Genomic DNA, 26,574 nt, shown 5'->3' with positions numbered 1-26,574 from the left:
CAACCTACCCAGTCTGCTCCCCTTGACAACATCCAGCCTTTGCTTGCACTTTTCATACTTTGGGCAGCTCACTACCTTATATCTCTGGGCAGATCTGACTCTGAAAATACGAAGAACTTGAATGAATCTACTTGACCCAACTCTTTTAGCCTCCACTTTTTGGTCTGATCATGCTCTTTGGGACCACGTGGACTGTGGGGGCCACACGGATTGTGGACAGCCCTCAGGGGAGCCAGGTCTCCTGTGCAGCAGGAGTCCCCCTTGGTTCTGACATAGGAAAGACATCTCTGTCAACTTTTCCTCTCAGTCCGAAGCAAATGGACCGTTTAAATACAGTTTTCTGATGATCGTAGTAATAGTTTTTGTGGAAAAATTTGGAGGATAAAGAACAGACGCAAAGAAGGAAATAACTACTCAGAGATAACCACTGTGAACAGTTTGGTATTTCTGCCTCCCCCCTTTTAAACAGAAGATTGGTTTCATACCATATGAACCACTTCCTGTGCTGCTGCTTTTTGCTTAGCATCATATAGGGAGGATTTTTCCATGTCACCGGATAGTCTCCATAGCGTGTGTCTCGGCTCCATAGCATCGCCCTGCTTGGACCTGCCTTGACCTGATTCAGCCTTCCCGGGCTGTGGCACTGTGAGACCGTTTTGAATTTTTCATTAGTGTCCACGTTGCTGCAGTGAACGCCTTGTCCATACCTATATTCTGTGCGCCAAGCTAATGATTCCTACCAGAGTGAATTCCTACAAGTGGATTTTCAGTCATGTGGTTTTTAAACTCAAGGTCTGAGAACCACATTCTCAGGCGAAAGCCCTTTGCCCAGTACCCGCCAGGCTGTACCCCCAAATTTAGCTCCAGTCCCACTGAGGGGAGGACACTGCCCATCTTTGCTAGTTAGAAAACCCACAGAAGGAAGGAGGCAGGTCCTAGAAAGAAAGAGAAGTCAGAAAGAGGGAGGGACGGGCAGAGTGGTGTGGGAAGTGCTTTCTCTTCAATTGTAGTCTGACTTTTGACCCTCTTCCTCTCTCCTCTCCGGACTTGCTGTATCATTAGCTAATAGGGAGTCTCTTTACTATTTAATGACCTTTTCCATGTTGGCTCCTCCCTCCCCACCAGCCTTCGGGAACCCAGGGAATGGGAAGATGAATTGGTGGGAGGAAGCTTCTCCAGAGCAGGAGGTGGGTCATGAAGTGGTGCAGTGGTTCCCAAACTCGACCAGCAGCAGGTACCCGGAGGGTTTGTTAAAGCATAGCTCACTGGGCCCCACCCCTGGAGTTTCTGATGTCATTCACCTGGGGTGAGGTCTGTGAACGTGCATTTTTGACGTGTTCCTCATTCTTGTGAGCTGTTGCTGCCTGAAACCAGTAGAATAGGCCCGGGAGGCTGGGTGGTGAATTTCAGCTCCTGGTGCTGCTGGCAGTGGGAACCTTGCCCTAGTTAACAAAGGCCAGGGCCTCCACTTCCCCCCTCTCCACTCCCTCTCCCCCACCCCTTCTCCCACGTGTTAATGATAGATTGGGAGCTTTATGGGCAAAAGGACCAGAAAATTATCACCATCTCCATTTTGCAGAAGGGAAACCTGAAGCTCCGGCAGGTGCCCTGATAGGGCTAAGGAAGCCCTGAGAGCCAGCAGGAACTCTCGGGCCAGGACCCTGCCCTGCCAGCCCCCATTCTGGATTCCTTCCATGCAAGTCTGGTGCAGGGACACAGGTACCTTCCCCGAGCTGACCCCAGGGGACCCCAAGTGAGGCTGGGGAGGCAGGTCGTTCCCCACCCCCCCACATTGTCTCTGAGCCAAGGCCTCAGACATTCCACGTATTATCCCTCCACTAACTATTCAGTAATGTGATCTCCTTCCAAGGTTTAGTGTTCTCCAGCCAGTTTATGTTCCCAGTTATTGTTCTGGGCGGATTTTCCGGGAGGCTGGAAACTTTCTCCTGCTGAGCTTTCCAGTTTCTCCTGGGCACTGCCCAGCAGACACAGCAGAGGGAGGTGAGAGAACTCCCATCGGTTTAGAACCAGCCCTGCACCGGGCACTCTGCAGCCAAGATGTCAGGTCCTCCTCCCACCAGCACCCCCAGGTATCATCAGCCCCCCGTTTTACAGATGAGGAAACTGAGGTTCCAGGACCTAAAACAACTGGCCCAAGGCCACAGAGGTTTCTACCCCAAACTCCAAGGCTGAGGCCCCTGGCCTGGGGCGGCAGTGCATCCTGGATAGAGGGGAGCTGGAAGGGGAGCTGGGAGGTGGCCTGTGCTCCACCCACCATCCATGCAGAGAGGGGCAGAGCTCTCTCAGGATTCAGGGTCTTGCAGTGGGGAGGTCCCTGGCCTTGCCTTCAAGAGACACAGTTCAAACCCGGCTCTGTTGGTGTCTGGCTGTGTGACCTTAGGGAAATCACTCCCCTTCTTGGGCGTGCAAGTCCTCATCCGCCATAATGATACCTTTGGCTGAGCAGCTTTCGGCAGTGGACATTTTCTCATGCACTTACACCCTGAGCCTCCCAGCACTTTGGGAACGAGGCAGAGGGGGTGTTATTACTGAGTCCATTTTCACAGGTGATGACCAAGGCAGGGAGCGAATTGCTCAGGGTGCTGCAGCTAAGGAGGTGCCAGGGCTGGGGCTTGAACCAGTGTTGTGTATCATCCCAAGCTGCCTCCCAAATAAGGAGGGGGAGCTCGGGACCCCCCATCCTCAGCCTTAGGATTAAAGATGCGACCTCTTAGTTGGGCTGCTGGGTTCTGAGTGCAAGGGACCCAGAACTCCAGAAAGGCTGGCCTGGGTCCTTGGTCTGAGCCAGGCAGCTGTGGAAGGAAAGGCCCTGCCATGCGGTGACTCAGCCTGTCCCTGCTTCTAGCCCCTGCCCAGGTCCTGGCCTTTGAGACCCTTGCCAGGGAACGGGGAGGAACATGACCCAGAACCCCCTCCCAGTTCAGCCCCTGGCTTCCCCTCAGGATTGTGCCTGTCCTCCGAACATACCATGCAGAATTTTCCAGACTCACACCTCAGTGCCTGGACACTGCGGCTGCACTTGGAATACCCTCGCCAACTCCCCTGTTTCCTGACGCAAGCGTTCCTCGCTCTGCCGGCCTGGCTCCAGCCGCCTCCTTCCCTCAGGGAGGCCTTCCCTCCTGGTCCTCTGGCCAAGACAGCTTGCTCAGCCGCCTCGGCTTCTGTCCAGCGGTGAACTGCCTAACCCGGTTATTTGACGCCCCAGCTGGGCCATGAGGGCAGGGACCGCGGCCGCCGTGGGTCCAAGCCCCTCAGGGTTTGCCACGCTCAGGGCTCAGGCGGCAGCTCAGTGTGTGCTGGGGACACAGACCCACCTGGGACTCTTCTGCTTTGGGACCTTGGGCAGGTCACCTTTTCCAAATCCTGGCTTCCTTAAATGTAAGAAGTTACTCTCCCCACTGACCTGACTTGTGAGGCGTTAAGAAAGCATGTGTGCGTAGCCTCGCCTTGCCGTCTGGTGCGCCCAGGCGTTCAGGACGACCCCCACCCCTTTAGCCCCCACCCCTCCGGGGAACCACCTCTGCCTCCACCCACCCCAGTCCCCCTGTGTGAGGCCACTGGTTGAGCTTGGGCTAAGGGTGTATATAACATATCTGCTCTGCGCAAGGGGTGTACTTGGCTGATATGAGGGAAGGATGGGGCGGAGAGAAGGAGCCAGCCCCAAATGCAGAGGTCGCTAATCCATGGGTGCTGCGCTGACCTCCCAGACCTCAGCTTGTCTGCGGAAGGGAGATACCCCTATCACCGTGTCCTGGGACTCACAGCCGTCAGCAAACAGGAGGCTTCCTGGGAGGCTGAGGAGGGGGTGCAAGCGCAGGTGAGGGAGCCCAGGGCTCTTCTTGCCGGGAGCCTGGAGCCAGGCCCCTCGCTGCTCATTTTCTGGACCCTGGGTCTTACCAGACTGTGGGAGCAGGTGTGCCCTGGGCTCTGGGCCTGCCGTGCTGGCTGGCCCCAGGGGAAGCCTGTGTCTCTGAGCTCCTTTCTTCCTGGGGGTGGGAATGGAGCCCGGGGTGGAGAGGGGCTGGGCCTGAGATGCGGTGGTGGTCACGGGCAAGCACACACTTCTGTCTTGGAATCCCAAGCCTGGCCCCTGGGGCCCAGTGTGTGCACAGAGCCCTCACCACAGCCCCAGGCACCTTTCCTGTAGGTCCAGCCTCTCTTCTCTCCCCCCACCCCCCAGCTACCCCCTCCCCCTAGGACTGAAACCTTCCCTCGGAGATAATAATCAGCAACTTCCCTTTATTGTGTAAAGAGCTTTGTGTTTGTTTGTGTTCCTGATCCTCACACCGGGTGCCTGTAAGACGGGAGTAAGAGAGGTGAAGGCGCACAGCTGGGCTGCACCACCCCACCTGCTCACCCTTGCTCCCACCCTTCCAGGTATGCAATTCTTGGTTCAATTCTGCCTTCTGGAGGCCGTTCCTAGTTCCTAGACTCGTGGAAGTGCGTTGGCGCCTGAGGGGAGAAGTATTGTGGCGCTCCCAGATGCGAGCCCCTAAGGATGGGTCTGGGTGGACGGTCCTCGGTTTCCATTCTGCCTTAGGGGCAGACAGAGGGACCCATTCCCACCGCACAGGTGGGGAAGTGGAGCCTGAGGACGGAGGGGCCACAGGCAGGAGCTGGCGGGCTCCTTCCCTGCCCTCCTCGCAGGAGCCCCGTGGGCGCCACCGTTCACTCGTTCACTCTGACGTAACCACTCCTAGCCGCGCTCGCGTCCCCTCGCTGTGCTGTCTTCCTGGGAGCGGCTTGGCACGGAGCACCCTGGCGCCCTTCAGGTGATAAAGACCCAGCCGGCAGTGGGCTCAGGAACCCCGGGGGAGGCAGGGTGTCCAGGGCGAATCTGGAGGAGGCCCAGGCTGGGAAGAATGGGCCGTGGAGGGGACGGGCCACGTTGACGGCCAGTGCGGGGAGGCCAGGCAGGTCCCTCAAGGGCTCCTGTTTACGGAGCAGGTGTGGCGGGAGCAGGCAGGGCAGGCTCTGGGGGTGGTGGATATCGCGTGGGGCCCTCCCGGGCTTCCCTGTGGAGACCAGAAGGAATCTCAGGGCTGCAGGCCGGAGCCCTGGATGTGGGAGAGGCTCCCAGCCCCTCAGAGGGCACCCTCTGCCCGGGGCAAGGAGAGCCAGGGGGAGGGGAAGAGCCAGGGCTCCAGGCCCAGCCCTGGCCTCACCTCAGTGTCGTTCTGTGTCACGGTGGGTCACCCTCTGCCTCTCCCCTGCCCCCCCCCCATCTCCCTCTTTCCCTCTCACTTCTTCCTCTTCCCCCCACCCCCCTACCACTCTCTGAGCTCTCCTGAACCCTGAGCATCTCTGGATGCCCTGGGGAGGGGGGGGCTGGGGGCTGGGGCCCCCCTGGCTGAGCGCAGCCTGAGGGTGGGGGGTTGCCTGGCCAGGGATCCTTAGCAACCCCAGGGGCGCCTGAGACCCAGGGAGCCCTGGGGAGGGAGGCCAAGGGGGCACCGTGCCCGTTTCCTGCCAGGACTGCCAGGCTGGTTAAATGGCCACCGCCTCGCCCGGAAGCCATGGCTGGAGCTCTGTGCGACGGGTCAGCACAGCCCTGGAGGGCCCGACGTGCTGCTCGTGGCTGCAGAGGTGGACTTCTCTGGGCCGCTCCCCGCTGAAGTCCAGGATCCGGGTACTGGGAGAGCTTGCCCAGGTACTGCCCAGAGGCTCTCAGGATGTGAAAGGGAGAAGGCGTTCAGAAACTGGGTGCCACTAGAGATGGGAAGGAGCGGGCAGAGAAGGCCCAGGCAGCCACAGGCGGAGGTGTGGACACACAGGGAAGGGGCAGGCGAGGGAGGACGGGAGGGGCTGAGGCCCCGGGAGTTACCCTCTGGTCCCACCCGGGTGGAGCTGCCGCTAGCTGGGCCTCAGCCCGGGGCTTCCTGGGCTAGAGACCTGCCCCCACCTCCATCTTCTCCGTGTTTTTACCCAAGGATCCGTGGTGAGGGAGCCCCTGTTCCTGTGCGTGCCGCACTGTGCTTTCACTGCGTCTCCGTCTCCCTATTCTTTCTGTCTGTCTGTCTCTCCATCAGATGTCCTTAAGTCAGAACAGCTCCCAGGTCTAGGGAAGCAGGAAGTATTTGCCCATTTTACAGATGAGAAAACCAAGGCTCAGAAAGGTTAAGTGATGGGAAGGGGTAAGCACAGCCACGGTTTGGATCCATGTCTATTCGATGTTCAATCCTAAATACTCAAGATGAGAAAATCGGGGCCACCAGGTAATGGTTCACGAGGATCTGCGCAGGAGCGTTTCAGCTGCCCCTTGTCCTCCCTCCTGAGCCCCGCCTGGGGAGGGTCGGCTGTTGCCTGCTGCCTTGTGGTGTCCCTGTGCAGAGTCCCCCCCCGACCCCCCGCAGTCCACTGCTGAGGGCCCAGGCCTAGCCTTGGTCTCTTAGGAACCTTGACCCTGGCCCAGAGCTTAACCCTTTGTTAGCCACCTGCCCCCAGCTAGCCGGGCTCTTGGGTGGGCATGTGAGCGGGTCCTTAGTGCCCCGTGCAGCCCGAGTGTCTTCAATTGCTTGAATTGAGAGTCTGGGCCAGCAAACCCAACCAACCCAAGCTGGACCTTAGCCGGACCATTTTAACCCCCTCTCATTTATTGCTTCCATTTCTGCCAGCAGTGGAACGCGACAGTAAAGTCGAGCACAGGGCCAGGCCGTTGGCATACAACTCCCAGCTCTACTACCCACGTGACCTTTGGCGGGTCCCTTTACTGCCCCTTGCCTCAGTTTCTCCAACTGCAAAATGGGGTTGAAAAACAGTGTCCACCTCAGAGTGGTTGAAAGGATAAGCTGAGGCATGTGAGGGCTTAGCATATTCCCTGCAAACAGTAACTATGAAAACGTTAGCTCTTATTATTAAATGCTGGAAACCACGCTCTGAAGAGTCCCCCTTGACCCTCAGGGAGCGCTGGAAACCATGCTGCCTCACCATGAGGCGTGTGCGACCTAATCGTTGCTCACTGCCGTGTCTGGGTCGTATCTCAGGGCCGGGGTGGGGCTGTGGTAAACTGCAGTGGGTGGAAACTCTGAGCAGAGTGTGGCTACTTGGGGCCCCCTCTGGCTCAAACCAGTCTCCCCCACCTATCCAACGTGCTCATTGAACCCACATATCCCTGAGAGGGTGGGGATTCTCAGGCCCTCAGTCTTTTCATCTGAGAAATGGGGACTGAACTAGGTGATGTCCCCTTCGAGGGTGCCCCTGAGAGGCCCGGGTCCACATCCTGGCCCTGCCACCTGGGCCCTCTGCGCCCTCCTGTGTCACAGCTGGCTAGTTAGGGCAATAGTCCTGAGACACTTGTGTGTTGGTAAACCCGCAGGTGCCCGGCCCTGCCCCTGATGTCAAGAAGTGCCCTTGACACCTGTGCTCAGTGATCCCACCGTGAGAGCACTGGGGTGCTGGGAAGCAGGGTCACCAGGTAGGGAGGACACGGGACTCCAGTCAGAGGGACCCGGATGTAAAGCTCAGCTGGGCCGCTGCCCTGCTGTGTGACCAGGGCATGTGCCGCCACCTTTCTGAGCCCTGGTGACCCCATCTGCACAATGGGGTGATAAAGCCATGCTCCCTACCTTGCAGGGTGGTGGCGGGGTCAAGGAGAGAAGATTAGCGAAGCCCTGGTCCTGTGAGGGCTAACTTGGAGTTTCCCAATCAGTGTATGTGCTCAGGCAGGTTAGAGGTGTGCTGAGATGGTCATCTCAGCGCTCAGGGACAGAGTCCTGGGTCAATCACCTCGGGCCAGGCACATTCTGTCCACCCCAGTGTGCTGGACAAAATACCCATCCTCTCTGTGTCATGAGGTAGAACCAGTTGGGAAGCACTGGCTTGAACCAATTCCCCTCCCCCCTGCCGACTCTCCAACATGCTTACCGAACACACACATTCCCTGAAAGGGTGGGGATTCTCTGGCCCTCAGTCTCTTCGTGTGAGAAATGGGGACTGAACTAGATAATGTCCAAGGCCTTTCTGGCTCTGTGATTCTGAGCATGTGAGTGCTGGAATGCAGCATCAGGAGGGAGCAGAGGCTGCATGGGGCCCAAGCAGCCTGCTAAGATGGCCAAAAGCAGTCAAGAAAAGGAAACATGGAGAGGCAGAGGTTAAAGACTATGGTTCAGCCTCAGCAGGTATCTTTGGCTGCATGTGGGCCAGGTGGGGAGGCTGGAGGCTCCAGGTGTCTGCCCTTCCCCACTCTGCATCCTCCCGTCAGAGGGGCCCCTTTTTGGTTCTGAAGGCCCTCCAATCCTCATCACTTCGGTTTCACAGCAGGACTTGCTGGGAAGGACCACATTTCTAGACCTCACCAGCCAAGCAAAGGAATATCCTGGCCAAGATTGGTGGAACTGAGCTTTTCCTTCCTAACAGGAAGCTGAGAGTCAGGCCTTCGGGGAGCTGGAGGAGGAGGGAAGGTGGGCAGTCAGGGAGAGGTGTGGAAGGGCGGGGTGGGGGAGCACCACAGTCTATACCTCACGCAGGTGGCAGGTGAGGAGGCTCTGGTCTCAAGTCAGAAGTGAATTTTAATCCTGGCCTAGCTGCCCATATGACCATGGGCAAGTCACTGAACCTCCGAGACTCAGTTTCTTTGTCTGTTAAATGGGGATAATAATATCTCTGGGGGTTACTGTAGAGATTCAGTGAGGTACAGTGGGGAATGCATGATAGGAACTGTGAAGTGCAGTCACTCCTCTGCCACGTTCTGGCAGGGGGAGGCTGCTGGCCTGCATGCCTCTTTACCCCTCCCAAATGCCAGCAGTCAGCACCCCCCATTCCCGCCTGGCTCCAAGGCGTTTAGGTCCCCGGGAGAGTGGGAGCCTGCCACTCGGGCTCACAGGGTCACGTGACAGGGGCTGATCCTCACGGGACTTGGGGTCCACCCCTGGTAAACAGGAGACCCTATGGGCTCTAAAGTCCTCTGCTTCCTGGAGGGTGTGAGATGTGTTTCTGCCAGTCCGTGATGGTGGCGGGAGCTGCTCACTCATGTTTTGGGCAGTTGACTTTGCCCCTAAAGCTCTTTACATGTGTCAGCTCAGTTCTCCAACAGTCCTACAACAGGTGGGTCCTGCTAGTATCTCATCTTAGAGGTGAAGACACTGTGGGGCTCAGAGTGGTTCAGAAACTCACCTGCTCAGCTAGGAAGAAGCCGAGCTGGGACCCAGGGCTTAAAGGAAACTTGAGATCTTAATTGTGCTTTATGGCCTCACAATTTTCTTGTTGCCCAAAGTAACAGCTTTTTTTTTTTTTTTAATAACAACTACAAAAAACAAAACAAAAAAAAGTAAGGCTAGTGATTGAAAAACAAGAAAGTAGGGAGGTCAAAAGCCAGCCGCTGGTGTCCGTCAGGGTTTCAGAAGTACACCACCTATCAGACGTGGAAGCAAACACAGCCACATGCGCCCAGCCTTTTTTCCCGGGCCAGCAGGACAAAGTCCAGAGACCTGGAGAGCAGGGTGGCCACGCATCAGCATGCGGACGGGCTGCGTCCAGAGCCAGACAGCCGGCCGGGCTTTCTCCCCCCACAGCCAGCCAGAGGGGCAGACCGATCTCCCACAGGGTCGCTAAACTGGCTGGACAGTGGCTCAGCCCAGAGGCCCAGGGGCAGAGGCTGCCCAGGCAGAAGGCAGGGGCCCTCCTTGGCTGCCCAGGCAGGCCTGACCCTGCGTCACACCTGCTTCCCTTGCCCGGGAAGAGCAGTGGTCGCCCGCTGATGTGGCCTCCGGGCCAGGCACACACCTGGAGGCTGGATCGAACCCCCAAAGGTCTTCAGACTGTTGGCCAAGCAATCAACACCTTCCAGGCGACCATCATCATCATCATAAATGACAACATTTATTTGATGCTTGCTGTGTCCCAGATACTTTACAGATACTATCTCACTACAACCCATTATTAAGTCCATTTTACAGGTGGGAATGCTGAGGCTGGTTGTGGAGTGATGGCCCAGAGCCACAGAGCAGGGAAGATGTAGCAAATTTGACATCTTCAGGCGGGAGAGCGGGAGGAATGGGCCAGCCAGGGGGGCAGTATGGATTGAGCCGTGCTATGTCCCGGCCTGATTCACTTTACACCTGTGTGGACTGGAAGAGCTACTCTCCCGCTCCACCAATAGAGAAGCAGCTCTGCAGAGTCTCCCAAATGCACGTGGCTGACACGTGGCAGAGCCAGGGATGGGCACTCAGGGCAACTAGTGACTCTAAGTCCAGTGCTCCACACACAGAGGTCCTGGAGAGCAGGGCTGGGGCAGTGGGTGGGGAGAGAACCGCCCGGGACTAGGAATCGGCAAGCCCTGCCCGCGTGCGGCGCCCGGAGTTTGCCGTGCCACCTACGGCAAATCTCTTGCTCTTGGGTCCCTTTGAAAATGCCGTGACACCAGAGTTCTCCTGCAGAGAGATAACACTCTGGGATAAGTGACCCAGGAGAAAGGAGCTTCCAGGAAGAGACAGGAGTGGGGGTGTCATGTGTCACTGTTGTCCAGACACTGGAGTGCCAGGCACATCCTCCCAGGCCAGGCCCTGCTGCACCAGGAAGCCCAGACTTGGGTGTACCCTACGTGGGAGCAGAGGGCCTGGGCAGCGCTGTGGATGGGGCCCAAGGCAGGGTCTCAACCCAGCTACACACGCAAACCCCCTGGGGAGCTTTAAAAAGCCTCATGCCCGGGCTGCACCCCAGACCACTTAAATCAGGGTGGGACCCAGGCATCAGAATTCTTTAGAACCCCCAGGTAATTCCAGTGGGGAGACATGGAAGCAGAGCCCCCTGCCCCCCGGAAGGCCTGCAGGTAGGCGACTGACAAGATCCATTTACATTTTTTGAGCAAGTCCTCCCTGCTCTGTGGACAACCAGTGGGAGAGCCCGACTTGGCTGGGAAGCTGCTCTCCTGGCGGGAGTTGATAGCCTCAGGCTGGGGGCGCCCTGGAGACACATTCTGGCTGTGGGGGTGAGGAAGAGGAGACAGGAGCTCGGCACTTAGGTGTGTGGCTTGAGCCAGTGGTGGGTGGAGGGGCCGTCTACTCCCTGCTCTGAATCCACGGCACTGGGAATCCTGGAGTGCCGGCCTGGGTGGAGGGGCCGTCTACTCCCTGCTCTGAATCCACGGCACTGGGAATCCTGGAGTGCCGGCCACGGGGGATCTTCAGGAGCCACGAAGATGGTTTTCACGTGGCGGTAAGAGCTATTGAGGGGAAAATGGCGTCAAATCAGTTTGGAATCTCAGAGACATCAACAGTGTGACATCCGGTGACCTCCCAGGGGCGGGCCGCTGGGGCGCCGCGGAGCTGCTGACCGAGCCTTCTGTTCTTCGCAGTGCGCCTTCCAGGGCTGAGGAGCCGCTGGGGAGAACGCTGCTCTGGTCCAGACCCGACGTGTGACAGGTGAGGAGGCAGCCCCGGGAGGGCAGGCCCCTGGGCCCCGCGTCCTGGGCGAGCAGGGCCTGGGCCGCAGGCCACGGGGTTTCCCCAGGGGGTCCTGCCGTCAGGCGGGGGCTCCACGCCCACCCCCAGGTGAAGGACGGCGAAGTCTCCTCCTCCAGAGGCGGAGCCCACAGGGCCCGGCCCAGAGGAGGGATTCTATCAAGAGGCACCGTCTCCAGACCCACGTCCCGCTCCCAGGGGCTTGTGGGGCAGCCAGGGGAGGCTTGGCGGTGGGTGCCGGCGTTCAGAGCTGGCCCGGGGCGCTCGCCCCGCACGTCTGCCTCACAGCCCTTGACCGGGGACACTAGGGCCTGAGAACAGGCCTCCGCCGGCTCGGCCCTGGGCCCAGACGCTCTTCAAGCAGGCGAGCTCTCCAGGGTCCCGGTGTTCTTCGTGGAAGCCCATTGACCCCTTGTCCCTCTGTCCTTCCCCCCCTCCACCCTTCTATCCATTCTTTCATTTGGCAGCATTTTGTTGGAGCCTACTCTGTTCTCATAAACATGGGCTCTCTCTCCTCAAGGCATCACAGTGCACAGGGGAGACGGACGAGTAAGTGAAAATTACTCAACAACGTGGTAAGAGCAGCCATCGTTTATTGAAAGCCTACTATGTACCAGGCATTTTACACATAGTATTTAATCCCTGGACAAATGTACAAATGGGTTTTATTTCCCTCATTTCACAGATGAGGAAAGTGAGTCTCAGAGAGGTTAAGTTGCTTGTTCAAGGTCACACAGGTAGGAGGTGTTGGAGCTGGACTCAAACCCAGGCCTTGTGATGCCAGAGCCTGGGAGCTACTATATTTGGTGCTATTAGAAGGAAACAGAAAGAAAGGGCTGCTAACTGGCATATGTAGGGAGTGGCGGTGGCAGCAGGGCAAGGCTCACTGGGGGAGGAGGTTTCCTGGAGGAGGTTTTATCTGAGCTGAGTATTGGAAGATGACTAGAAGTAAAATATTAGTGTAATAATTTCATTGTACAAACTGATTTGACATAAAATTATATATTTGGTCAATTTAAGCTGTAGTTGCTTAGAAATGGCCAACTTACCTGCTATAAAGAATAATATGAAATCAGCACCTCTGTTTCCACTGCTCACACAGCTGTCGGTGACACTGCTCACAGCTGTCGGTGACTGTTCAAATTTTCCAATAAAATATGCTTGCAGTTGGTTCCCTCGTTTTGTTGTCCATCAGGACACTCAGCAGGAAAGCACAGGCAGACCCTCCAAGTTTGCAGAAAATGAATATGAGAGAGTTTAATGTGGACAGGGTTTTAGTTTCCTAGGCTACTCCAAGAAAATACTATGAAATGCTTCAGCTTAAACAATGGAGATTTATTCGTTCATGGTTAGAGACTAAGAAAATGTCCAGATTAAGCCATCATGCAAGCAACACTTTCTTGAAGACTGCTGCTCTCTCCCTTCCCTTCTGCGTTTCGTTGATTTCAGCTTCTTGCTTTCTCTCTTTGTCTGAATTTCATTCTCTTATAAAGGACTCCAGGTTTCAGGCCCATCCTGACTGAAATGAATCACACTCTACCTGAAATAACCTCATCAAAAGGTCCTGCTTACAATGGGTTTACACGCACAGGAATGGATTAGATTTAAGGACATGTTTTTCTGGGGTACATACAGCTTCAAACCACCACAGACAGGCATTCGTTTTGCTTAATTTCTTCTGCAAATCACAAATTCACCGTACATTCCTCCCGCAAATATAGAGGGGCAATTGATGATGATGATGATAAAGGCACTAACACCAGCTCCCGATCACTGAACCCTGACCCCCTGACTGCGCCAGCTGCTGAGCCATTGTGACCTCACTTCCTCTTCATAACAGACCAATGAGCGGGTGCAATTAGGAGTCTAATGAGGCAGTAAGTCTCTGCCCATGACCATGGGGTGGCAGAGCCAAGGTTTGAGCTTGTGTGCAGGAGCCTGTCTTCTCTCTCCTGAGTAAATGGCTTCAGTTCCTGCCACCCAGCTCACTAGTTCTGTTCTCCCCCAGGCTCCCAGCTTAAGGTCTCCTACAGATACTTGGGTGTACCCCCATTAGATCCCTATTGTAGTTTTTTACGGCTGCCAGGGCAATATACCAGAAGCGGGTTGACTTTTACAATGGGGGTTTATTAACTTATAAGCTTACAGTTCTGAGGCCATGAAAGGGTCCAAATCAATTCATCAGGCAATGCTCTTCTCCCCGAAGACTGCCCACTGGTGATCCTGGACTCCTGTCACATGGCAAGATACGTGGTGGCATCTGCCCGTCCCTGCCTTCTCCGGGCACTGTTGCCCACAGCTTCCTGCTTCATGGCTTTTTCCCTGCTTTTGGCTTCCAGGACTTTCCCTCTCAGCTTCTGGGTGTATCTCTCTGTCACCCCCTCTCTCCATATTCATCCTGTTTATGAAGGACTCCAGGACGAGGGTTAAAACCCACCCTGGGTCACGCCCTACTGAAATCTAATCAAAAGAAAGGTCCCACCTACAGCAGGTTCACACCCACGGGAATGGAGTCGCTCTAAGGACATGGTCTTTTCTGGGGCCCTTAAAAGCCTCAGACTGCCACAATCTCCCCCAGCTGTGCCCCCCCCCCGCCCCCCCAGCGTTTTTTGACCAGATAGCCTTAGGCTTTGTGGGCCGTGCGGGCTCTTGTGCCGAGTCACCCCTGCCCGCGGAGCACCGCGGCAGCCGCGGACAGCACTTAAACCTGTGGTCCTGACTGCCTCCAAGACCGCTTGATTGATGGACGCCGAAATTGGAATTTCATGTAATTTTCCTGTGTTACAAAATATGCTTCCTTTTATTTTTTAGTCAACGATTTAAAACCAACACTGGTTCTTAGTTCACAGGCTGTACAACAAAACAGGCGGTGGCCGGGTTTGGCCCGCAGGCCGTGGTTTGCCAAGCCCTGCCCTACACGAATCCTTGTTCCCATCCCAAGGTCAAGCAGGCTGAGGCTCTGGCCCCTCAATGTGGCAAGGGCAGAGCTGGACTCTAACAGACTCCAAATCCAACTCGGGGGTCTCCTCAGAGCCTGGGGGTGGTGGTGGGCTCCTGGCAGTTGGCGCTGCACCCTGCTTTGGGGCCACCAGGGTGTGGCCCTCCTGCCCTCGTGGACCTACCTCTACTCCCCGTCTATGGGAGGAAGGCAGAAATGTCCACCCTGGCGGACAAGGAAGTCGCCCACATCCTGGGCCGGGGCCAGGGGTGCCCAGGAGCCGACTGGCCGATTGGCTGAGCTGCCTGCCAGTCACGGGGTGCTGGCTCCTGTTGCAGCATCCGAACCCACCTACCTGCCTCTTGGGTGGGATGGAGAGGACAGGACAGAGGCTGGTCTAAGGGCTAGGGCTCCACTTACTGGCTACCTTACTCCCCACCCGCCACCCCCTGTGCCTCAGTTGGCTCAGGATCGTGACAGGGCTGGGCCCTGTGCCTGGTTCGATTTGCACGGGTGACCAGAAGACCAGCCAGGCTGCCCAGGGTCCGGAGGGTCCCCTAGCCCATCAGCTCTGCCTCGGGCATGGGTTTGGTGCTGTCGAGGCTGGAGCCTTGGCAATGGGGTTTCCCACCTCCCTACTGCCCGCCAAACCAGAACACCTTTGAGCGGTCACCTGGAGACTCCCCACTTAATCAGACAAAGGAATCCCAGTCATCCCCAGCAACCCCTTTGTGAAGCCTTGGCTGCTACCCCAGAACTTGGGCTCCTCTGGGGCTCTGGAACCCACCACTTACCAGCTGCGTAACCCTGGGCTAGTGGCTTAACCTCTCTGTGGTTACAGCTAGGAGTACGGCCTCCTGGGCTAGTTGCGAGGGTCCGAGGAGATCATGTATATAGTAGGTGCCCTTCTCCCTTGGCCACGCCTCCCTCAGCAACCTGGTGTTTCCTTTTCCTCAAAGCCGCCCTGCTCTGAACGTCGCTCCCCACTGCCAGGCTGGCCTGAGAGCAGCCTGATCTGAGGACGTATGAGCTGGAAGGTGTAGAAATCCCCTTCCCGAACTCTCCAGGACGGTGCAATGGAGTGGGGTGACGCAGAATTGCCACAGGCCTGTTGCCACACTTCTCCAATTTCGCAGAGAACGCAGAAGGCTCCTTGGCTGGTCACAACCGCCTCCCTGCGAAGGGCTCCTGGCGAGGCAGTGATTTATCTGCAGGCTGCTTGGGGTGGAGGCTGGGACGCCCCTTCCTGGGAGGACACGCAGCCAGGCTGACACAAAGCAGGACCCCGGGAGGAGGATAAACACACCTCGCTCTGGAGAGAATCTTTGCTTCCTACTTTTGTTCCGAGCATGTTTATCAAGTGCCTGTGCAGTGTCAGGCACAGTGCGGCGGGGGCGGGGCACAGCTCTCATTTCTGTGGCACAAACCACAGGCCAGGCCCGGGGTTAAGGATCTTGGTCACTGATTCCCCTGACACGGGAGATTCCTTGTTCTCCCTTCCCCAGGTCTGGGGGAGTTCCTAGGAGGAGTTGCTGGAGCTGGGCTTCCCTGGCTCCTGAGTGCCGGCCGTCCCTGCCGTTCTCAGACCCGGGTCTTGGGCCCTGGTAGACTGAAAGGGACGTTAAGTTACATCCCCCCATATGGCCCTTGAGCCCAGCAGAAGTATTTATTCTCCTTGTAAGGGGAGCTCGCCATCACCCATGTAGCCATTTCCTTCTGTGGACAAATTTGCTTCATCCTAAACCCAAACCCAAATTAAAATTTTATTTTAGAGATTACCCTTTTATTCATATTACAACAAATTTTCCATAAAACAGTCATCTGAAATAAATTAAAAAGTCCTCTTTTCTCTGCCTCCAAACATAAAAAGGAGACTGCATGCAGACAGCAAGCACAAAAACAAAGAGGGAGGGGGATAAATAAAATAAATCTTTGGGGGGAAAAAAAGGAGCCTGCACCCTGGCTCCAGCCCAGGCCACTTGTGGCCCTGATTGTTAAGGATTGAGGGGCCAGAGCCTGAGACAGGAGCACCGGATCCCTCTTCCGAAGTACCCAACAAGAAAGGCGAGGTGACACGCGTGACCCACAAAACGGCTGCTAAAGGAAACTGTCAGTCAACTGTGGGCCTCTTACGAGGTAGTGAGCCCTCCATCATGGGAGGTGTGTAAAATGGCTCCCACTTGGCGAGGGCTGGCAGGAGGTGATCTTCGAGGTCTCGTCCAGCCCTGCTTTCTTGTTGGTCCAGAGAAGGGTGGGGGTCCCCCCGTGCAGGAGAGCTTTACCAGGCTTCAGGCTGCCTTTCACCCCTGGCCGAGGAGGGAGGGCTGAGGCTCCTCGTTGGAGCCATCCGCCCTCTGTGGCTGCCCCTCTCCCCACGCCACAGGGCAGTGGGGAGGGCACTGAGCCCAGCACTGCCCGTGCAGCTGTCCCGCCAGCTGTCGGACCCCAGCTGCCTGACCCTGGCGCCCCTTGCCCGGCAGGGCCTGCGGGCTGGCAGGTGTCATTCCTTGGTTGTCTGGTTTCATGAAGGGGCGAAGGGCAGCCAGCTTCCAGCCTTCCACTTCCTGAGTCCCCCTCTCCTGGGATCCTTTGTTTGATGGGCCCTGAGTGCTAAGCATGGTTTGTGTCATTTCAGCAGAAGTTACATCACCCAAGGTGACGGAACAAGTAGAAATAACCTGTGTGTCCTCTTAGAGTATTGGTTAAAGACTTTATGGCAGAACTGTGGCTGGGAATTTAAGTGTGCTCCTTGGGGTTCCTCCATGGGGTCCGTGAACTCCGGAAAGTATTTGCAAAATACTGTCTCTAAATTTTCTTCGGGGAATTGTGGTCCCCAAAATGTTAATAAGCATTCATCAGTAAGGTGGAATCCTCTGCGATATGTAAAATTATGTTGTGGAGCCTTTTATCAACATACAAAGTCTTCCCCAATATATTACAGAATGAAAAAAGCAGGCCACCAAACAGTCTAGACATTATGAGCCAATTTTGTTACACACATACATATAAGAAGTGTGTCTCGGAGGAGAAATGATGGGCAATTTTTGTTTTGTTTGTGTTTTCCTATATTTGTTGGGTGCTAGACAGTGCACATTTATTTCTTTTGAAATAAGGTGGTGGGGCACTGATTCCGTTTTCTGCAGAGAAGGGAACTCCCCCAGCCCCCCAACCCCCAGCCCTCCAGCCCGGAGGGACCCTGCAGGACCGTGGAACGAGCCCCCGGCTCTGCCTTCGGGGCTGGCCGCCGCTCACTAACTTCCTTGCCTCCTGACTTTGACCGCAGTCCACCGGGGGAGTTGTGGAGCCGTGGGGGCTGCAGAGGGGAGGGTCTCCCTGAGTTCTTCCCTCCCGCCCAGCCGGGCAGCAAGTGCTGGGACTGCCCACTGGCTGGACGCCCACTTGGTGGACCCCACTTTCTGGCTGGGGGACTTCGGTACAGTCGTCTCACGTCTCTGGGCCTCAGGGTCCCGCAAAACCTAAAGCCCGCCCCGCAGGGCTGTCGGCCTGGTTCCCTCTCCTCCCACGGGCGTGGCCCAGGCCCCCCAGGCCCACCCGCCCGCCTCCTCTCTCCTCCCAGGGAGCTCCAGGCCCGGCAGGATGGGGTCCGCCTGTGTCAAAGTCACCAAGTACTTCCTCTTCCTCTTCAACTTGCTCTTCTTCGTAAGTACAGACTCCCCTCCCAGGGGCAGCGCCGCCTGGCGCTCTGGGACGTCCGGGCCGTGGGCACGGGGCGTGGGCTGTGGGTGGGGGCCGAGGACAGGCCGTTCTGAGTGGAGTCGGCGAGGGTGGCAGGTTCCCCATGGTCCCAGGTGGCTCCTTGGCAACGGCTGGATTCCTCTCCCAGCCTCTCCTTCCTGGAGCACCGAGGCCTGGGCTGGGCAGGGCTGGAGGGGGCCTAGGGAGCCCCTGGGGTGTCCCCCTAACTCGTCATTGGGCAGTTTGGGGGAGGGACCTCCTGGAGATCCCCTGGAATCCCTCTGATCCCGCCCGGTGCCCCGCCCTCCTCCGCACCTCTGAAGAACTTACCTGCCCAAGCTCTGGGTCCCCGCTGCCCCCACACCACCTCCACCCACTGGGACGGTCCCCCTGGACAGTGACGGGTGGGCCAGCCGGTTCAGAAGCTCTTAGGGAGACCCGTTCTCCCTTCCCCAGGCCCACCCTGGCAGGACTCCCAAGGCCGCCCAATGTGAGCTCCGTGGCACATCTGGAGCTGATTTTTCTGGGGCTTGGACTTTCCTGCCTGGCCTGGCGCTGACTCCTCCTGCCTTGGAGCTGCCAGGATGGCGGTGTGTGTGTGTGTGTGTGTGTGTGTGTGAGAGTGTGAGTGAGTGTGAGTATGTGTGAGTGAGTGTGTTCGGGGGCTGAGGGCCTGGGTGGGAAGGGCCTGGCGGTGATGACCCCCTCACCTACCCCACGCCCCGAGCATCGATGTGTTGCTCATCCTGTACTGTTAGAAAAACGAGGCTGTACAGTAGTATGTTTATCACAGGCCAATTTTATTTTTAAAAACCATACACACACATATTTTTGAGAGAAGGAAAGACCTTAGATTACTATTGGGATTCCTGGGAATTTTTGTTTTATTTTTTGCTTCCCTATGTTTTCCGCATTTTCTATGATAGACATGAATTACTTGGGGGGAAACATTTTACAATACCAGTTATATAAGAAGATTATAGAAAGTTTGGAAAATAAAAGTATTATCCTAAATCTCCCCTTTGTCACTTTAACCTGACACACACATACTTACAAGTGTTCCTGGGCAGAGGCACATACACACAGACACGCACGTGTACACACATACCAACACGCACATGTGCACACACATACCGACACCCACGTGTGCGCACACACCAACACACGTGTGTGCGCACACACCAACACACTTGTATGCACACACCGAGATATGTGCGCACACACCGACACGCACATGTGCACACACACATTGACACACACGTGCACGCACACACAGACAGACACAGCCCTGGTTCCAGCCCCCAGCTCCCTCCTTGCTGGCCACAGTGAGGCTCACTGTAACTCTGGCCGTCTGTGGCTCAGAGCCAGGCCTGGAACCCACCCCGGGCAGGCCAGGGCACCCGGGCTTCCCCCACTGGGCGGTCAGGCCCCTCCAGGCCAGCCCGGGTTGCTGGGAAGCAGCTGCCCCTGCAGCGGGAGCCAAGCCTTCCCTGGAAGGACCGACTTAAAGGGCCAGCTGGCCAGGACGCAGGGGGCGGGGGTGGGGAGGGCGCCCCATGGCCCTATCCCTGGGGGCTCTAGGGTCAAAGAGAGGAGTCCTGGCTATGGCCTAGGAAGCAGAGGCATGGGCTTGGGGCTCAGAGTCTCAGATACTCCCCTTCCCCTGGGCGGTAGAGAGGGGTCATAGTGGAGGGAGGTCAGTGGTTTTGGCCGGGGTGACCCTTTCTGTCCCTCTCCTGGGCTGCCTTATGGAGCCAGAGACTGGAAAAGCACCTCTCAGGCCAGCACTTGGGGAGCTGGTCTGGGGCCCGGCCTGGGCTTGGCCTCCTGCCGGCTGGGGCCTGGCGGGAGTCAGGTGTTAACTCCCTGTGTGCTGGGGCCCAGGAGGAACGGTCGGGATGTGTGCATGTGCGGTCGGGATGTGTGCGGTGTGGGGTTGGGAGGGCGAGCCAGGGAAGGAGCAGGGCCCAGGCGACCGCATTAGACGCCTTTACTCCACCTCGCTCCGCACGCATTCCGCAGTTGGCGCTTGCCGTTCCTGGAATGCAGACCCCTTCCTGGGCGCTGGGTGGACGGTTCCAGGCGGCAGAACCGTGGCTCCTGCCCTTGCAGGGCTGACATGCTGGGGCCCACGGGCTTGTGTCAGACATTCGAGTGGCGAGAGCCAGGGATGGAGGAGGCCGCCGGGGGAGCAGATGCGAAGGCACTGGGCCTCATCAGGAAGGCGGCAGAGGCTTCCTGGAGTTAGCGTGCGCGGACGGGGAGGGGGCCGTGGGCAGCAGGGGCAGCAGGCCTGTGGGGGGCGTGGGGCGGAGGGGCCTCTCCAGGCACGGGCTGTGCCCAGGAAGGAATTTGGGTTTTGTTTCATGCACATTGAAACAGATTACCTGATGAGATTAGCGATTTGGAAAACTCGCCCTGGCTGTCAGGTACGTGCACATGTATGTATGCGCATGTGCACTCACGTGCTTGCCTGCACGCCCTCCTGGGCCCACACTCCCGAGAAAATTGCCCCATCAGCTTTCGTCAGAACCAAAGACATCCAGAGACTTCTGGGGCCATGTGTCCAGGGGAAGAGTGCTCCCCAGGGAAGGGTGCTCCCCAGGGAAGGTGCTCCCCAGGGAAGGGTGTTCAACAGGGGAGGGGTGCTCACTGCACCGGCTCCTCGCTGAGCTCCTGGGGCGACTCCGGCAGGACTGAGGCTGGTTAATGGGGGGCGTGGCACACGCCCCAGTGCTGGCTCTCAGGAAAGGAGCTGCCGTGAGCCTCGCCCCCTCTGCAGAGCTACCTGGCCCAGCCTCCTTCCTGGCTATCCCACGGTCCAGTCACACCCCGTCAGGCCATCTGTGCTGGCCAGTACCCCCTGCAGAGGAACTGAGCAGGCAGTGCTGGAATTTCCCTCTCTGGTTCCTCTTGGCAAGCCGCAGAGCTTAGCTGGGCAGTCTGGGATTTGGATCTCCCTGGAAAGTTGCCCCAGGGGGATTTTGGAGGGACTGTCGTTCTGTGCCTCCCCGAGGGTGGGAGTGGGCGGGGTGGTGGGCTCTGCCCACGCGGGTCTGGGGCACACAGGGCCGGCCCCTGGGCCTGAGGACTGTTCCCTGCCCAGCTGTGCTATGAGAGGGGGCGCTGCAGTGGGGAGGGGTTCTTTGGGAACCAAACTCCCAGCTCCTCCCAGCAAACTCTGCAGGCTAAGGGCCCCCCACCCTCCCCACCACTCATTTCGATACTTTAAAAAAAATTTTTTTGCTTGAAATGATTATTTTGATTATTGAGTTTTTTGGCACCCCCTTACAGTTTGCACTCGAGTGAAGTGCCTCACCTGCCTGACCCTAGTCCTGGTCCAGTTCTTTAATAACAGTAGAGCGAGGTGGATGGAGACGGTGGGGCTGGGCGCGCGCCCCAGGTCGAGGGCTTATTGGCGGGTGCTGGCCTGCACCTGACCATGGGAGGATGGCCGAGGAGGAGCCCACAGTTGGTGGTGGAGGTGGGCGCTGGCGTCCTGGGAGGGCTGGGGCCCTCCAGGTGGCTGATCTCCCAGGTGGGCCCAGGCCAGGCCCCAGGTAGAGGCCAGCCTCGGGCTCGACCCAGCCTCGGACGGCTTCATGGGATGGTGGCTCAGGGCCGGGATCCCACCGGGGAGATGAACTCAGATTGTGGGCGCCACCCCGGGGGAAGAGGAGGCGGAGAGACCCTGGCCTGGGCCCCTCGCCAGCCGTCCTCCTCCGTCGACCTTCCTGATGCCACACTGACACAGCTTGGGTGGTGAGCTCATTCACGGGCTCGCTCACCCCACACCCAGCTCTGTAGGGCCACGGATACGGAGCTGCATCCAGCCCTGGCCTCGGGGCTCACGGTCCAGCCAGGGAAATAAGCACCTCGCAGAGAGTAGGACCCCTGGGAGTGGCTAATAAGAAGGGCTGGACAGTGGGTGCTGTGGAACAGGGGCCCCTCAGTCCTCCTGGGGAGTCAGGGCCAGCTCCTCGGCGGGGGGGGGGGGGGGGGGAGGTAGCTGGGGCTGCAATCCTAAGGCCGAGGGGAGCTTGGATGTTCAAGTCCGCAGGGGGTCTGCACCGGAGCTGGCAGGTTTGCGAAGCTCCCAGGCCCCGACCTGGGCTGGGGGACCAGGAGGTGGGAGGGCACCCTGGGCAGGAGGCCGGGCCCTCGGGGCTGGTGAGTCAGACCGCGGGGGAGCAGAGCGCAGCTGGGGCGCTCGCGCTCGGCCCTGCTGCCGGGGCTGTTGGGGTCTGCCAGGGACCTGGGGTTTGGGGCCCGAGGCCATCTGGACCGGCCGGCTTGGGCTGGGGAAGCTGGAGCTGGAGGCCGCCAGGCTCCCCTGCCCAGGCCCAGCCCACCAGGAGGGGCCCTCCCCGTTAACGGCCCGTCTCCTTCCAGATCCTGGGCGCCGTGATCCTGGGCTTCGGCGTGTGGATCCTGGCGGACAAGAGCAGCTTCATCTCTGTGCTGCGTAAGGACCCCCGCCTCCCCTGCCCCCGGCCTGCTCTTGGGGGGGGGCCCGGGCGGCAGGCAAGGCGCCCCACGAGCACTTCAGCCTCGGGGCCCATCGGCTTCCCAGCTGACCCGGGGCCTTGCCGGTCCCGCTGCTGACCACCACACCAGGGGTTTCCAGGAGGGATGCTCTCCCTCCCCAGACAGAGCTGCTGTCCTCTAGAGACCCTGGGGCATGAGGGAGGCTGGTTTTCCCAGCCTGGCCCCCTCCCTTGGCTCTGACCTTGAGGAAGCCTTTCACATTCTGTCTCTGTTTGCCGGTTCAGCAAAGTGTGGGCAAAGCTCCCCTTCTCTCCCGTTTCAGAGAGGTGGAGGAAGGAATCAGGAAAGACGGTTTATCAGGTGTTGAGTCCCCACTACAGGCAGGTACCAGTGTGGTGGGCCGGTCTTGGGCACAGATGAGGAAAGTGCCAAGAGCAGCTTCCGTTTATCTCCTGTGCCATGTGCCAAGCATAGTGCCAAGTATTCTGCATATATAAGTTGTCCTAACCTCACGATGGCCCTGCATGGTAGGTACTGTTATATTCCTGCCTTGCAGATGAAGAAACAGAGGTTCAGAGTGGTTAAGTCACGTGCTCAAGTCCACACAGCAACCGAGTGATAGATGAGGGACTTGAACCCCACAGGCTTGGGTGGGTCCCAAATTCTGCACAGGGTGAGCCACAGGGTAGAACCGCTTGGCAAGAAGCCCCAGGCAGTCCTGTCAGGATGATAGGAGCCCATCTGGGTCTACAAAGTCTCCCCCAGGAAGCCTGCCAGGCTTGTTGCACTGACCACTCACAGTCTCCCTGAGGTGGGGGAGGCACAGCAGAGGGCCCCAAGGAGCACAGTGGCCCCACCCTCTTGGGTCCCTTCCCCCTTCCAGCAGCTGCCCAGGGCAGCAGGTTTGGACTCAGGCCCCCGACAGCTGCTTGATTTGCGTAAAACGGAACCACGCTGGGCATGCCGTGGAGGGGCCACACCTGTCACCATGGCCCGGGGGCCGAGCCTCGCCTGGATGTGGCTGGAAGCCGAGATGATCCATTCTGCAGCTACAGCCAGTGCATCCAGGGACTGTTTGTCCTGCCTCCCACTGCGAGGGTCGGGGGGCGGGGCTGTGGACTGAAGCCCCTTAGCGACCTGGCTTCCTGCCTCTGCCTGGTGCTCAGCCTCCAACACGGGAGGCGCCCTCTGGGCCTGGCTAAGCCCAGCCTCCCCGGGCCACAGGGCAGAGGCCGGCGGCCCAGCCCACCGCCTTTCTGCCCCCTGTGCCCACCCAGGGCAGCGGGAGGGCAACTTCTGGCCGGTTCTCCAGCGCCCCCCCTGTGCGGGCCTGGCCAGCTTGCAGCGCCGCCCAGGTGCACCTGTGTGTGGGTGCTTTTACAAATACCGGGGCCCTGCTCCCCCGCCGACTCCTCTGGTGGGCATCCGTATGTATTTTTTTAATTCCCCAGAGATTCTCCAAGCAGCCAGCGTTCAGAAACTCTCATCTCCTAGTCGGGTAAACTGAGGCTTAGAGAGAGCAGAGGGACTTGCTTAGAGTCACACAGCAAGTGAGGGTCAGAACCAGGAACCCAGGGCTCCTGACCTACGGTGTGCTGGGCCCGTGTGACCTAACTGAATGTCCAGGTGTCCACAGGCCTTGCACTAGCATCCCCCGTTTACAGAGAGGCAAGTCCTGGCCCGGGGAGGTGAAGGAACCTGCTCAAGGGCACCCAGTGGAAAGGTGGGGGGGCTGGGAGTGGACCCAGGCAGTGGGGGCCCGAGCTCACGCCCTGAGCCCCTGGGCTCTGCTGCTTGTCTGCCTTGCCCGGATGAGCAGAGGTACCAGTGGCGAAGAGACAGACTCTGGGGCCAGGGGTCTGAATCCTCGCTGCTCCCTAGGGGCTGTGTGACCTTGGGTGAGCTGTGTGACCTTGGGCAAGTGACTTGCACCTCTCTACCATAGCTTTCTCCTCCGTGTAACAGGGATGATAGTAGAACACACCTCACCGAGGGGGTGGTGAGAAACCGAGTCTGAAAGGAGTTTAGACTAGCTCTTAGTGAACAGAAAACCCCATATGGTATCCAATAGTAAGTGGTGTACAATGTAATCCTTTTAATAGCTTTAAGAAGTGGAACTTCCTAGTCACATTTTACAGAGGAAGAGAGGCCTGGAAAATGGCCCGCCGGGGTGCGACCGTGTCGGCGGCGGAGCTGGGATCAGAGCCCCCTTCTCTTGGCTCCAGTCCTTTGCATTCTGGCCACTTCCTCTCCACCAGCTGGGCCTTGCGAGGTGCAGCGAGAGCAAAGGGGTTTTTCTGCAATTTGCAGTCAATGGGCCTCGCCAGGATGGACACTTGCCCCCTCCTAGGTCAGATTGCCTGGATTTGGGGAGGCCTGAGGCCCTGGGTGGGGACGGGCCGGCATCAACGAAATGCCCCTGGCAGCCGAGGCGGCCGCTGGCTGCCTCCCGGGGTCGGCGGAGTCGGGGCTCAGCCCCGATCTTGCCTGCAGGGCTCCTTGGTGGTCTCTGGGCCTCTCAGAACCTCACGATCCTCACGGACAAACCAGGATGTGGACTGCGTCCTCCTAGGGCTCTTGTGAAAAGTAACCAGGATAATGTGGACAGAAGGCCCGTGTGGGGCTGGCACTCCGGCATTTCTATGCAATGCCCGTTCCTTTTTCTGGGAGGAGCTGTTGGGACAGAAACCCAGGGAGCTCAGGATGACCGCCTCTCCCTGCCCTTGTCGCGGCTGAGAGCGTGGTGGGCTGGGGCGCCTGGGAATGAAAAGGCGCCGCTGGTGCCGGGAGGCTCTGCCCTCGCCCCAGCGGGACTCTGTCCCTGGTGGTCCCTGAGAGCTGGGCAGGGTCCGCCCTCTCCCAGCATCCTGAGAGTGGGGTGTGTAGGCCAGGGCTCTCCTGAGCTCCAGAACGTTCTTTCTGTGACCAGGAAGTAGAGCTGGGTCACCTGCCCTCCTCTGTGTTTGTAGTTATCATCATTAAGGACGCCCCTAAGTAGTGGCCGGAACGGGGACCCGAGCCTGCCGCAGGGCCCCCGAGGCGTGGCCAGCGGCCTGTGCTATCCCCGCCGGCCGAGCCCTGCTTGTTGGGGAGAACGCAGAGTCCAGGCGTTCTCCCGGGAGAGCCCGTCCAGCCCTGACGGACCCCGGCATCTGCATTCCCAAGGGGGTGAGGGGCAGCTTCCTTGTTGGGGGGGCGGCCAGCGGGGCCAGGTGGCTGAGCCCCCACCCCCGACTGCGCGGAGGGGCGGGAGGCAGCCCTGGGGCACGGGGCCCTCCCCGGGGTCTGTTCCGTGAGGGGGGCGGGCCGGGCTGGAGCCCACACCCCTGCGCCCTGCTGCCCCGCAGAGACCTCGTCCAGCTCGCTCACGGTGGCGGCCTTCGTCTTCACGGGCGTGGGGACGGTCACCATGCTCATGGGCTTCCTGGGCTGCCTCGGCGCCGTCAACGAGGTCCGCTGCCTGCTGGGGCTGGTGAGTGCGGCCCCGCGGCGGCGCCCGCTGCGGCTGAGCCCCGCCCCGCCCCGCCCCGCCCCGCCCAGCTGAGCCCCGCCCCGCCCCGCCCAGCTGAGCCCCGCCCCGCCCGGCTGAGCCCCGCCCCGCCCGCCCGGCTGAGCCCCGCCCCGCCCCGCCCGCCCGGCTGAGCCCCGCCCCGCCCCGCCCCGCCCCGCCCCGCCCGCCCGGCTGAGCCCCGCCCCGCCCCGCCCCGCCCGCCCGGCTGAGCCCCGCCCCGCCCCGCCCGCCCGGCTGAGCCCCGCCCCGCCCCGCCCCGCCCCGCCCCGCCCGCCCGGCTGAGCCCCGCCCCGCCCCGCCCGCCCGGCTGAGCCCCGCCCCGCCCCGCCCCGCCCCGCCCGCCCCGCCCGCCCGGCTGAGCCCCGCCCCGCCCCGCCCCACCCGGCTGAGCCCCGCCCGGCTGAGCCCCGCCCCGCCCGCTGCGGCTGAGCCCCGCCCGGCCCCGCCCCGCCCCGCCCGCTGCGGCTGAGCCCCGCCCCGCCCGGCTGAGCCCCGCCCCGCCCGCCCCGCCCCGCCCCGCCCGC

The 26,574-nt window shown here is 59.2% G+C and overlaps 1 protein-coding gene across 2 annotated transcripts in view; it reads left to right on the top strand.

The window, feature by feature from the left end:
- CD82 (CD82 molecule) overlaps positions 1–26,574 on the top strand; it is a 47,490-nt gene that overhangs the window by 7,222 nt on the left and 13,694 nt on the right. The window contains exons 1-5 of one of the 2 annotated variants that reach the window (XM_058305491.2): positions 4,289–4,398; positions 11,312–11,378; positions 17,933–18,015; positions 22,444–22,516; positions 25,887–26,011. In XM_058305491.2, coding sequence (XP_058161474.1) covers positions 17,953–18,015; positions 22,444–22,516; positions 25,887–26,011 — 261 coding nt within the window. In that variant the 5' untranslated portion in view covers positions 4,289–4,398; positions 11,312–11,378; positions 17,933–17,952. Of the gene's footprint in view, positions 1–4,288; positions 4,399–11,311; positions 11,379–17,932; positions 18,016–22,443; positions 22,517–25,886; positions 26,012–26,574 lie in introns of those variants that run through there. The other variant, XM_058305490.2, reaches the window with a different exon arrangement.

This window comes from Dasypus novemcinctus, chromosome 10 (genome assembly GCF_030445035.2).
Source record: "Dasypus novemcinctus isolate mDasNov1 chromosome 10, mDasNov1.1.hap2, whole genome shotgun sequence".
NCBI lineage: Eukaryota > Metazoa > Chordata > Mammalia > Cingulata > Dasypodidae > Dasypus > Dasypus novemcinctus.
The sequence above is the reverse complement of the archived record's forward strand: the minus strand, read 5'-3'. Positions and strand labels throughout refer to the sequence as shown.